Source organism: Mobula birostris, chromosome 19, assembly GCF_030028105.1.
Source record: "Mobula birostris isolate sMobBir1 chromosome 19, sMobBir1.hap1, whole genome shotgun sequence".
NCBI classification, from domain to species: domain Eukaryota; kingdom Metazoa; phylum Chordata; class Chondrichthyes; order Myliobatiformes; family Myliobatidae; genus Mobula; species Mobula birostris.
In genome coordinates, this window is record NC_092388.1 from 38,758,572 (window position 1) to 38,772,829 (window position 14,258).

Here is a 14,258-nt window from a genome sequence, read left to right on the forward strand (position 1 = left end):
CTTAAAAAGTTCAGTCATTTTCGCAATTTGGCCAGCTGAAATTGGTTTTGCACCCAGCCAAAAAATGGGTATAATTAAACCAGTTTTCCTTTCTTGGTGATTGCTTAGGTTGCTTGTATGTTGGAAAAAGGTAAGATTGGGTTTTGTGTTGATTCAATTCATGCCCTTTATACAAATTCTCTAAATTACTGATTTCTTTTCACTATAGGTCCCGGCACACAAGGGCAGAATTTGTAGGCTCATTGGCAAAGAAATACTCAGAACTTGATAAAGATGATGAAGCTGTTCTGAACCTCATTGCAAAGTCCAACTGGGATATGAATGTACCTGCAAGAGCCACACGTTCAGTGAAAAATAATCCTGAGGCCAAGTTGCATAACATGCAAGGTAAGAACAGAACATAGAACATAGAAAATCTACAGCACAATACAGGTCCTTCAGCCTACAAAGTTGTGCCGAACATGTCCCTACCTTAGAAATTACTAGGCTTACATATAGCCCTCTATATTACTAAGTTCCATGTACCTATCTGAATGTCTCTTAAAAGACCCTATCATATCCGCCTCCACCACCGTTGCCGGCAGCCCATTCCATGCACTCACCACTCACTTGAGTAAAAAACTTACCCCTGACATCTCCTCTGTACCTACTCCCCAGCACCTTAAACCTGTGTCCTCTTGCGGCAACCATTTCAGCCCTGGATTGTTGTGAATGTTGTGAGATGTATTTTGATTATCACTTTCAATAAAATACGCAGGCACTTTTATTAATGGAAAGATCTGCATTGTTAATTCATTGAGAGAAAATATCAGACCAAAGACCAATTTCAAAGTTCAAAGTAAATTTGATATCGAAGTATATGTATGTCACCATGTACAACCCTGAGAATTGTAAGGACAGTATAAAATTAAAAGAGAAGTGTAACATAGCAAAGATCAGCAGGAAGCCAGAGGATTGGGAAACTTTTAAAGAGCAACAGAGGATAACTAAAAAGGCAATACGGGGAGAAAAGATGAGATAAGAAGGCAAGCTAGCCAAGAGTATAAAGGAGGATAGTAAAAGCTTGTTTAGGTATGTGAAGAGGAAAAAATTAGTTAAGACCAAAGTTGGGCCCTTGAAGACAGAAACGGGTGAATTTATTATGGGGAACAAGGAAATGGCAGATGAGTTGAACAGGTATTTGGATCTGTCTTCACCAGGAAAGACACAAACAATCTCCCAGATGTAATAGTGGCCGGAGGACCTAGGGTAACGGAAGAACTGAAGGAGATTCACATTAGGCAGAAAATGGTATTGATGGGACTGAAGGTTGATAAATCCCCAGGGCCTGATGGTCTGCACCCCAGGGTACTTAAGGAGGTGGCTCTAGAAATCATGGAGGCATAGATAATTATTTTCCAATGTTCTATAGATTCAGGATCAGTTCCTGAGGACTGGAGGGTAGCTAATGTTATCCCACTTTTTAGGAAAGGAGGGAGAGAGAAAACAGGGAATTATAGACCAGTTAGCCTGACATCAGTGGTGGGGAAGATGCTGGAGTCAATGATAAAGAATGAAATAGCGGCACATTTGGATAGCAGTAACAGGATCGGTCGAGTCAGCATGGATTTACGAAGGGGAAATCATGCTTGACTAATCTTCTGGAACTTTTTGAGGATGTAACTATGAAAATGGACTAGGGAGAGTCAGTGGATGTAGTGTACCTGGACTTTCAGAAAGCCTTTGATAAGGTCCCACATAGGAGATTAGTGGGCAAAATTAGAGCACACGGTATTGGGGGTAGGGTACTGACATGGATAGAAAATTGGTTGGCAGACAGGAAACAAAGAGTAGGGATTAATGGATCCCTTTCAGAATGGCAGGCGGTGACTAGTGGGGTACTGCAAGGCTCGGTGCTGGGACCGCAGCTATTTACGATTTACATTAATGATTGAGATGAAGGGATTAAAAGTAACATTAGAAAATTTGCAGATGACTCAAAGCTAGGTGGCAGTGTGAAATGTGCAGAGGATGTTGAGATAATGCAGGATGACTTGGACAGGTTGGGTGAGTGGGCAGATATATGGCAGATGCAGTTTAATGTGGATAAATGTGAGGTTATACACTTTGGTGGCAAGAACAGGAAGGCAGATTACTATTTGAATGGTGTCAAGTTATGAAAAGGGGAATACAATGAGATCTAGGTGTCCTTGTTTATCAGTCACTGAAAGTAAGCATGCAGGTACAGCAGGCAGTGAAGAAAGCTAATGGCATGTTAGCCTTCATAACAAGGGGAGTTGAGTATAGGAGCAAAGAGGTCCTTCTGCAGTTGTACAGGGCCCTGGTGAGACCACACCTGGATTATTATGTACAGTTTTGGTCTCCAAATTTGAGGAAGGACATTCTTGCTATCGAGGGAGTGCAGCGGAGGTTCACGAGGTTAATTCCCGGGATGGCGGGACAGTCATATGTTGAAAGATCAGAGCGACTGGGCTTGTATACACTGGAATTTAGAAGGATGAGAGGGGATCTGATTGAAACATGTAAGGTTATTAAGGGATTGGACACTCTAGAGGCAGGAAACATGTTCCTGATGTTGGGGGAGTCCAGAACCAGAGGCCACAATTTGAGAATAAGGGGTAGGGCATTTAGAGCTGAGTTAAGGAAAAATTTTTTCACCCAGGGAGTTGTGGATCTGTGGAATGCTCAGCCTCAGAAGGCAGTGGAGTCCAATTCTCTGGATGCTTTCAAGATAGAGCTCTTAATGATAGCGGAGTCAAGGGATATGAGAAGAAGGCAGGAATGGGGTACTGATTGTGGATGATCAGCCATGATCACAGTGAATGGTGGTGCTGGCTCGAAAGGCCAAATGGCCTACTCCTGCACCTATTGTCTATTGTCTTTGTCTTGCAGGCATACTCAGTAAGTGCATAGAATAATAACTATAATAGAATCAATGAAAGACTGCACCAGTCAGTGTTGCAAAAGACAACAAACTGTGCCAATACAAAAAGGAAAAGAAAATAATAAATCAATAAGCAATATCAAGAACATGAGATGAAGAGTCCGTGAGAGTGAGTCCATAGTTTGTGGGAACATTTCAGTGATGGGGGCGAGTGAAGTTATCCCCTTTGATTTAAAAATTTGATGATTGAGGAGTAGGAACTGTTCCTGAACAAGGTGATGTGATTTCTGAGGCTCCTGTGCTGCCTTCATAATGGCAGCAGCAAGAAGAGAGCATATGCTGGGTGGTGAGGATCCCTAAGGATGGATACTGCGTTCTTACAGCAGCATTTTGTGTAGGTGTGTTCAATGGTGGGGAGAGCTTTAGCCATGATGGACTGGGCCGTATCCACTACTTTTTGTAGGATTTTCTGTTCAAGGGTTAGGGTTATCTGGCGTAAATAATTATTTTTTTTAATTTTCCAGTGATTAGTTGGTCAGTTTTTACTGATTCTTTCATCATGGATGAAGTCATTCAACCAAAGTGCAAAGCACTATATGGTTTCTTTTTTCTTATCTATGATTAAAATACTCATCCTTTTAAAATCAGAACCTTTTGAAAAAAATTGAATCTATAACCTTCAAAGTGCAATTTCCTTCTCAACCAATGAAAAAGCAAGAAAAACGGCTAATTATTCAGCACATCAGAGAAAATTTATGAAACTAATTTTTCTAGGTTGCCTTATGAAGAAAGGTTGGCTTTAATTCTACCTCAACCATATTTCTTTATCTCTCTCTCACAGCCTCTACAAATACTGTTTACTCCGTCATGTATGTAAATTATGTATATTTTATATATGTTTGGTGGTGGGACCAAGGATCTTACCACCAAACATATCTTTACCTTCCCTGCCCACCCGCAGTTTTTTGCATAGATGACTCCCTCTGTGATTCCCTTGTCCATTCGTCCCTCCCGGAACTTATCCCTGCATGCGGCCAAAGTGCAACACCTGCCTATTCACCTCCTCCCTCATTTCCATTCAGCCCTCAAGCTGAGGCAACGCTTCACTGGCGAATCTGCTGGGGAAGACTGTTGTGTCTGGTGTTCCTGATGCAACCTCCTCTACATTGGTGAGACTCATTGTGAATTGGAGGACCGCTTCATCAAGTACCTCTGCTCCCTCTGCCATAAGCAGAACTTCATGGTGGCCAAACATTTTAATTCCGATTCCAATTCCCATTTCAGCTTGTTGGTCCACAGCCTCGTCTTGTGCTACCTTATATTCCGTCTGGGTACCTCTACCCTGATGGCATGAATATTGATCTTTCCTTCCGGTTAAAAAAAAATTCCCTCCACCTCCTCTCTTCTTCTATTCCATGGTCTGGCCTGTTACTTTTTCTCACTTGTCTATCACCTCCCCCCGGGTCCCCTCCTGCTTCCTTTTCTCCTATGATTCACTCTCCTCTTCTATCAGATTCCTTCATCTTCAGCCCTTACCTTTCCTACCCATCTGACTTCACCTTTCACTTTCTAGCTATCCTCCTTCCCCTACCCCCACCTTTTTATTCTGGCATCTTCCCCCTTCCTTTCCAGTCCTAAAGAAGGGTCTCGGAAGAAACGTCGACTGTTTATCCTTTTCCACACATGCTGCTGACCTGCTGAGATCCTCTACTATTTTGTAGGTATTGATTTGGATTTCCAGCATCTGTAGAATTTCTTGTGTTTATGTATAATTTATGTTAGTTTGTTTAAGTAAACAACATGACTTTCTCAAACATGAGTAGGTTTGCTGGTGCTGGAAATCCAAAGCAACACACACAGTGTGTTAATATGACTTTCTGTGAGACAGGTCCTATCTTACAAATTGATCGAGTTTTCTTCGGAGTTGTCCAAGGTGATCTATGACAGGGGTCCCCAACCTTTTTTGCACCGCGGACCGGTTTAATATTGACAATATTCTTGCGGACCGGCTGACCCGGCGGGGGGGCGCCGGGGGTGGGGAGGGTGTTAATCATGACCGGAATATAAGTGATAAGTCAACTATAAGTCACTTATAAGTGGCTAATACATTCAATTTTGTTTCTAAAGGGGTTTATCTAACAAATTTAATATCAAACACACAGTGCATATTTTCCTCGCATGAATGTAGTGATAAGTCAATTACTACAGTGTTCCCAAACCTCCGGGCCGCGAAGAATGCAGTGGTGCAGTGGTAGTTGGAATGCACCCAGCACATCTTTAAGAAAAAAGCGGAAATAGTCAAGCTAATTAATTAGGTGCTGCCCAGCACATAAGTGTCAGCCCAGATCAGAGGCAACGCAATCATCAGTCACCTCTGATCTGGGCCGACATTTACGTGCCGGGCGGCACCTAATTAATTAGCTTGTTTATTTCGGCTTTTTTCTTAAGGACGTGCTGGGTGCGTTCCGACTACCGCTGCACCACTGCATTCTTCGCAGATCGGTATCAGTCCACAGCCCAGAGGTTGGGAACCACTGAATTATAAGTCAACAGCATCATAACATTTTAAGTAATGTTTGGATATTAAACACACAGCGCATATTTTCCTCGTATGAACATATAAAATCATTGCAATGCACCAATATCGCTAAATCAGTGGGAGCCCTGGGCTTGTTTCCCTGCAACAAGACGGTCCTATCGAGGGGTGATGAGAGACAGTGATACTCGAAAGGGGTTCCTTATGTCCAGTCTATTCCGCAATTTAGTTTTCGTTGCATTCATTGCAGAAAATTCCGCTTTGCAGCGATATGTTGGAAATGGAAGCAACGTTTTCAGTGCTTTCGTGGCTACCTCAGGATATTCAGCCTTGACTTTGATCCAGAATGCCGGCAGAGATGTTAATGCGAAACATACTTTTCAGCCCACGTCATTTGCAAGTTCGAGGAGTTGATCTTTTTCCCGCGCTGACATGGATGATTCACCGGAAGTATTCACAAATGGGTCACGGACTCATTCTTTTGCATGTCTTGGGTCAGTGATGACCTCGCGTGTGTTCAAGTTCAACAGTGGGCGTGACAGGGAATGAGGAAAGGTGCAGCTGACTCATATTGTTTCATATCGCCACATCATATCGTTTCTTCGCTGCCCGGTAGCACATGCTTTGCAGCCTGGTACCGGTCCGCAGCCCGGTGGTTGGGGACGACTTGATCTATGAGGTTAGATGTTGTCTATCCAGACTTTAGTAAGAGATTCAACAAGGTCCCTTGTGGTAGGCCCATACAGAAGAGCAAAATGCACAGTGACTTGGCCATTTGTTTTCAGAATTTGCTTGCACATTGCACTGAGTGGTTGATAGTTCTTATACTGACTGGAGATCTGGGTGTTCCACGAGGACCTGTACTAGGGAATTTGCAGTTTGGGCCCTATCTAAGTGGCCTGGATGAGAATATGGAATGGTGAGTTCATAAGTTTGCAGACAATACAAAGATTATTGGCATTGTGGATAGCCTAGGTGGCCAAAGAAATCAGATCAGCTTCAGACACGATGGAGAAATGGTAGATGGAATTTAATTAGGGCAAGTGTACACTTTGCATTTGGGAGATAAAATGTAGAGAGACAGTACACAATTAATGGCTGAACACTGAACAGTGCAGTTTTGCATATGGAGCATAGCTTCCTGAAAATGGTCACACAACTCTCTAGGCAGAAGGCATTTCGATTTTGTGTGCTTGCCTTTATTGATTGAGTTGAAGAATCAGGAAGTTACTTTGCAGTTTTATCAAATTTTGGTGAGCACGCATATGGATATTGCACTCATTTTTGGTTTCCCCATTATAGGAAGGATGTTCAGACGAGGATATTACCAGATTAGAGGGCATGTGCTATAAGGAAGGTTTGGATTAACTTGGGTTGCTTTCTGTGCAACGATGGAGGTGAGAGGAGACCTGATAGAAGTTATCAGAGGTATAGATTGAATAGATCGTTATGATCTTTTTCCTCATGTCAAAATGTCAGACACTAGGGGTTATTTAAGGTGAGGGAGGAAACCAGAGGAGATGTGCAGGGCAAGTACAGAGAGTTGTAATGTCTGGAATGCACTGCCAGAGGTGGTGGTGGATGCAGATATGATAGACGTGTTTAAGAGACTTTTAGATATGTTTATAAAGGTGCAGAGAATGGAGGAATGTGGACCATTCACTGACAGAAGCAATGTGGAGCCAGTTGGTTCAATTAGTTCAGCACAACATCATAGCTGAAGAACACATCCTGTGCAGTACTGGTCTATGTTCCAACTCATGTTCGTCATGTTTCAAATGTACTGTGCTGCTATTGCAAAAAGCAGATTTTCATGTCATGTTTGTCCTCTCTGCGTGCCAATCACAATAAACATGAACTTGACAACAATCTAACGTGCATAGAGGAGTGAAAGGTGAGGTGATTAAAACATACAGATTCTGAGGTGCCTTGACTGGATTGATTTGGGGAAGACATTTCCTCACGTGGTGAACTAGAGCTCACTGTTTTAAAATAAGAGATCACATATTTAAAATAGAAATGTGGTGACTTTTCTTTCCTTCGAGGGTCATGTGTGTTTAGAACTCACTTCCCCAAAGTGCGATGTAATCAGAATCTTTAAAGTTCTTTAATGTAGATGTAGATAGTAACTTGATAATCGAGAATTTGAACTGCAATTAGACAGGAATAATTTGTAATCACATCAACTTGTGGGACTTAGTACCTTGCTGCTGTTCCTTATTCAATGTATTCCAATGACATTAAGGCAGACGCCGCAGAAAAGTGAGCTTGGAACAGTAACCATCGGAAAAAAAATGTCTGGGCTAGGGTGACAGCTGCATTCATCACAACCAACAAAAGGTGATGAGACAGCTGATTTATTCCAGAAGGTCTGTCAACACATGGAGCTGATACTGCTAGTCCATAATAATAGCCAGCTTTCACTGTGCTGGCTGTGGCGCAGTCTTGAGCCCCACATTTCAACATGAATGGTTGTATTGCTTGCCCCTGCCCTTCCAACATCAGTCCTCACAAGCAGCCACAGCACATTGCCTCCATGACTCGCTCCACTTTGAGTAATGTAGTGATGAGATCTGTTTAATGGCTTCTTTGCTGCAGGATCATCAGTTCAGGGTTCATCCATATTCCTGGTGCACAGTGGGCACCAGTGGAGAGGGCAGAAGTCGACTCCCAGGGTCTGTGCACAGCACTGCTTCCAGTTACGCATGTCTTTATTAAACTATATAGCGCTATAATTACTCCTTGGTGCTTGTTCCACTGTCACACTTTTTCCTGGGAATGTTCAAAGACAAAGTTAAAAGTAAATTTTTTTTATCAAAGTGCATATATGTCGCCATGTACAACCCTGACATTCATTTTTTTGCAGGTGTACACAATAGATTCAATAACCACAATAGAATCAATGAAAGACCACACCAACATGGTGGCCAACCAGTGTGCAAAAGACAACAAAGGATAAAAATAATAATAATAATAATAACTTGGGTGGCGGGTGGAGATGCAGTACATCTCTACCAAAGGATGTGTATGGTTCCCTTTCCTTCCGCTAGTCTGCAGGCCACTCTTGGGCAAGATGTAGTACCTGCTTAGCCTCCCCGATCAGGGTCACACGAAGCTCTGGGAGCAGGAAGTGGATGGTTGTACGAGCAGCTGGTGCATATCACAAGTCCTGGTTATGCGACCACTGATGCCAGGCAGACAATCTGAAGAATATTGATAATGGCTGGGGTCAGTTATATAGACACTGCCCAGAAGAAGGCAATGGCAAACCACTTCTGTAGGAAAATTTGCCAAGAAGAATTATGGCCATTGAGACCATGATCACCTACATCATATGACACAGCACAAAATGAATAATTATATTCTTGAATAATGATATTAATAATAATAAAAGTGTTCCAGAGTCTTCATTGAACCCTGGAACAAAGCTGCATACATCAGGATGCTTTTAATCAATTACAGCTCAGCATTTATCACCATCATCCCCTCAAAACTAATCAGTAAACTCCAAGACCTGGGCCTCAATACCCCCTTGTGCAGTTGGATCCTGGATTTCCTCACTTGTAGATCCCAGTCAGTTTGGATTGACAACACATCTCCACAATCAGCTAGAGCACCACAGAGATGTGTACTTAGCCCCCTGCTCTACTCACTTTGCATCTATGACTGTGTGGCTATGTTCAGCTCCAACGCCACATAGAAGTTTGCTGACGACGCCACTGTTGAGGGCTATATCAAAGGGGGTGATGGATCAGCATACAGGAGGGAGATTGAAAACTTGGGTGATGGTGTAGTAACAACAACCTCTCATTCAATGTCAATAAAACCAATGAACTGATTGTAGACTTGAGGAGTGGGAAATCAGAGGTCCATGAGCCAGTAATCAATAGAGAATCGGAGTTGGAGAGGGTCATTAACTTTAAATTCCTGCATGTCACTATCTCAGAGGACCTGGCCTGAACCCATCATGTAAATATTATTGCAAAGAAAGCACAACAGTGCCTCTGTTTCCTCAAGATTCTGCAGAGGTTCAGCATGTCATCGAAAATCCTGGCAAACTTCTGTAGATGTGTGGTGAAAAGTGTGCTGACTGGCTGCATTACGGCCTGGTATGGGAACACCAATGCCTTAAAGCAGTATCCTACAAAAGGTAGTGGATTCGGCCCAGTACCTCATGGGTAAAACCCTCCCACCCATTGAGTACATCTATATTGCCGTAGAAAAGCAGCATCCATCATCAATGAATCCTGATGACCCAGGCCATGCTTTTTTCTCGCTGCTGCCATCAGGTAGAAGGTACCTGTGCCTCTGGACTTGCATCACCAGGCTCAAAAAGAGTTACTACCTTCAACTATCAGGCTCTTGAACAAAAGGGGATAGCTATGTTCATTTAAGAACTCATTTCAGGACTCTGTTATATTGATATCATATTGTTATCTCATGCTCATTATTTATTGCTGTTTATCTATATCTGCATTTGCACAGTTTGTTTACAGTTTACAGTTCCTAATGTTTGCAGTTTACAGTTACTGTTTTATAGATTTGCTAAGTATGCCTGCAGAAAAAGAATCTCTGCGTTGTATGTTGTGACATATATGTACTCTGATAGGACATTTTACTTTGAAAACTTTGAACAAAAATATTGAGAACATGAGATGAAAACTCTTTGAACGTGTATCCATAGGTTGTGGGAATAGATCTTTGAAGGGGCAAGTGAAGTTGAGTGTTAATTACTTTGGTTGAAGAGCTTGATGCTTAAGGGGTAATAACTGTTCCTGAACCTGGAGGTGAGAATCCTGAAGCTCCTGTACCTTCTCCTGATGGCAACAGCGAGGAGAGAGCATGACCCTGTGTGCTGGGTGTTCCTGATGATGGATGCTACTTTGCTGAAACAATGCTCTGTGTAATTGTGCTCAATGGTGGGGAGGGCTTTATCCATGATGGACTGGGGTTTATCAATTGCTTTTTATAGGATTTTCCCTTCAAGGGCACTGGTGTTTCTATACCAGGCTAATGCAGGCAATCAGTATACCAGCTTCTATGTGGTTACCCTCCCATGGAGAAGAAAGAGAGAAGAAAGTAAAGTTTACCTTAACCCTTCAGAGCCTTTAAGGGAAAGATGGAAGAGGCCTTTCAGCTGTTGAAAAAGTGCTGACGAAAGCACCTGTGTTGGCCTTTGCAAACCCCCAGTTGCCATATGTACTGCATGCCAACATCAGCCATGATGGTTCAGGGGGTGTTCTATATCAGGACCTGGGCAAAGGGTTGAGCCTTGTTGCTTTCATCGGCCGGAGTCCATCTCCCTCTGAACGAGACTACCCTATGCACAAATTGGAGTTTCTGGCATTGAAATGGGCTGTGGTGTATGTTAAGTAATTATATGGTGCCAAGTTTAGGTGAGGACTGACAACAATCCACTGACTTATATTCTGATCTCAGGAAAGTTGAATGCCACAGATCATTATTGGTTGGCGGCATTGTCTGCTTATGATTTCAGCCTGAAATATCGGCTGAGGAGCTGGAACGTTGATGCAGCTGCATTGGCCCAAAGTTCGGATGAGGTGCTGGAAATGGCCGAAGAGAGTGTTCCAGCCTCTGGTGTTAAAGCAATGTGCCAGTTTCCCTCAGCGGGGAAATCAGGCAAGGCTAAGGTATGATGGAGCTGTGGATCATTTGGGACCTTCTGGTTGTGTCATTCTACAAGCTTATTGCAATTTTACCCCTCTGGATATGAAGCATTTCCCTTCTTTGAGTGCTGTGGAATTGGCAGTGGCCCAGCGAGACGACCCCTGTATAGGTGCCATTTGGTCATCTGTTGCAAAAGGGGATATGGCCCAGATTGAAAAGGTGAAACACCCTACCATACCCCTACGAGTTCTACCAGCCCTGAATGACGCCTGAGGTTGAAGAGTACTGTAAGTCATGCATCTGATGCAGAGGAAGACACTCCTATGAAAGTTGCTCCATTGTCCCATTTACAGAGTGCAGTGTGATCTAGTGTGTATGGATTTCCTTTCCATGGAACCTGATTCCAGATGTCTTGCTCTTCACTAATAACTACACCAGATATGCTCAAGCCTTCCTCACAAGGGATCAGAGGGCATCCACAGTTGCCAGATTGTTATAAGGGAAGCAAAAGTTGGCTGACCAACGGGTGTCTACTCCTTACGTAGTGGAGAGCCAGATGCCAAATGTGCCAGTTTTCCGAGTGAAACCAGAAGATGGGAATGGCCCTGTCAAAATTTTTCATCAGAATAACCTTTTACCCCTAGACATTGAAGGGAAACTGGGCTCCAATGCAATTGGGATGAAGCTGAGCTCAGCCAGGTGACAGGGGAACCTGAGTTGCGGAAGGCACAAGTAATGGACAGGGGCGGCAGAAGCAAGTGGTAGCTCATAATTAAAGCTAAAAATGTAATGTTAGAAATTTCCACCTGTGGAAGGATGAAAACGAGGTTTACCAAAAAGAAAGGAGAATTTGAAAAACAAAACCTATGCGAGGGTGGGGTGGGCTAGATGTAGCCATAGACAAGGAGAGAAACAAAGCAACGATTAGAAGCTGAAGACGTGAACTGTTAAAAGTGGAATTAGTAGTGAGTATGTTTACCCTACTAACTTTAAATTGTATTTTCAGGATCTGGGCCTTGGTCACCAGGCCAGTGTTTACAGCACTCACTAAGAGATCTTGAAAAGATGATGGTATACAACCTTCTTGAACTGCTCATGTTTCTGGTAAAGGTATTCTCACAGAACTATTGTGCTGAGAGTTTCAGGACTTAGACCATTAGCAATTAGCCCTTAAATTTTTTTTTTGTGTCAGTCCTGTGGTATTTCCATCTTCATTCTTCGTGGCAGCAGAAGTTACAGATTTGGGAAATGCTGTCATAGTAGCCCAGACAAGGAACTTCAGCACAGTTTGTGACTTGTGCACACTACCACCACTGTGTGCTGGTAATGTAGGGAATGAATGTTATGGTAGTTGAATCAAGTGGGCAGCTTGATCAGAATCAAGTTTATTATCACTGACATATATTGTGAAATTCCTGGGGCTGGAATGATTGACCTTTGGTAATTATATCCATCTTCTGGTATGATTCCAACCTGTCAGAAGTCTTCCCCAACAGTGACAAATTTTCAAGGTGTTTGCGTGCATGCATACAAGCATTCTCTGCTAACTCTTTGGTATTCAACAGGGAGACTATACAGCAAGCTTGGTGTGTTTGAGAGATTGGTGATAAAGTGATCAACTCCTGCCTTAGACGTGACTTGGATCTGCTCTAATTTGCCTACCGGCAAAACATGTAACAGCAGATGCCATTTCAGGCTATTTCACTCAATCCTAGAACATGTGGACAGCAAAGAAACATATGTAACCCTTCACTGAGCTCATATGCAAACTTGGCTCATTAGCCAGCTCTGCTAACAGCCATCATAACCCCCTATCTTTAGCCGAAACCAAAACATTCTACCATCAGGACATTCTACCAGCTTTTTACGGAAAAGCCACTAACTAAAATACCCTACAGCATTTGTGGTAAAAATCTTAACCAAGGCATTACATTCTCCACCCACCAAATATAGTCAAGTCCTCATGACTTTGAAATTTATCAAGCCATTATTAATAACAGAGTATTCAAATGAATTTTGTGAATGAAGGACCCTCAACCCATTTGGGAATGCAGTAACATATCTCACTATGGGAATAGATGCAACACTCTGCTTCCCTGGTGCATTATATGCCAGCCTATCTGGGGGTTTCCTAACTCTCTGAGACCTCCTTATCACATCTTCAGCCTCAGGCACTTCTTGAGACCTTTTCCGAATACTTGTGTAACAACTGTGTAGCACCAGTCTTATTGCATGTGACTAGTTGCTGCACTCTTTGAGAAAATCAAACTACACTAGTTGCTAGTAGGCCATCAGGTGTACATTCAGCCAGAGACTCATTGCACCAAGATGCAGCACAGAGCGTCATAGGAAGTCATTCTTGCCTGTGGCCATCAAACTTTACAACTCCTCCCTTGGAGGGTCAGACACCCTGAGCCAATAGGCTGGTCCTGGACTTATTTCATAATTTACTGGCATAATTTACATATTACTATTTAACTATTTATGGTTCTATTACTACTTATTATTTATGGTGCAACTGTAACGAAAACCAATTTCCCCTGGGATCAATAAAATATGACTATGACTACGTTCATGTGTCTAATTGACTCTTAAATGACTCTATTGTATTTGTTCCTACCAGTTTTCCCAACAGTCCATTCCAAGCAACAGCAACTCTCCATGTAGAAGACAAAATTGCACCACACTCCTCTATTATATTTTCCCCCTCACCTTGAATCCATGTCCTCTTATAGTTGACATTTCTACCTGGGAAAAGGATTCTGTCCTCACTATGAATGCTGCTTATATTATAAACTTTTGTTAGGTCTTTCCTCAGCTTGTGATGCTTTAGGCTCTTAAGTTTAGAGAAAACAACCCAAGCTTGTCCAATTTCTCCCAAAAGCTCATTCTCTCTGATATTGCAATATGCTGGTAAAACCACTACCGCACCTTTTCCAAAGCTCCACATTCTCCTTTAATGGGGCAACCAGACTTGCACAATTAAAGCTCTGTATAAATGCAAGTTGTCATTATTGTTGCTGTGTGGCAATAGGTGGCTCAGGTAGATTTGTCCTGTTCCTGCAATCTGACATACCTGCATTTAAATTTATTGCCACAGCATTAGTACTGCAGCCTGAATCTTGTTTCCCATCTATGTAGGAATTTTAAAATATTATAAAAATATGTGAATCAGATAAATAATATCTATACCAGTACTGCTTTTCATAA

The 14,258-nt window shown here is 42.6% G+C and overlaps 1 protein-coding gene across 3 annotated transcripts in view; it reads left to right on the forward strand.

The window, feature by feature from the left end:
* Positions 1-14,258, forward strand: part of cep72 (centrosomal protein 72) — a 180,167-nt gene that overhangs the window by 97,095 nt on the left and 68,814 nt on the right. For all 3 annotated transcript variants that reach the window (XM_072283441.1, XM_072283443.1, XM_072283442.1), the window contains one exon: positions 209-387. In XM_072283441.1, the coding sequence (XP_072139542.1) occupies positions 209-387 (179 nt within the window). The remainder of the gene's footprint in view (positions 1-208; positions 388-14,258) is intronic.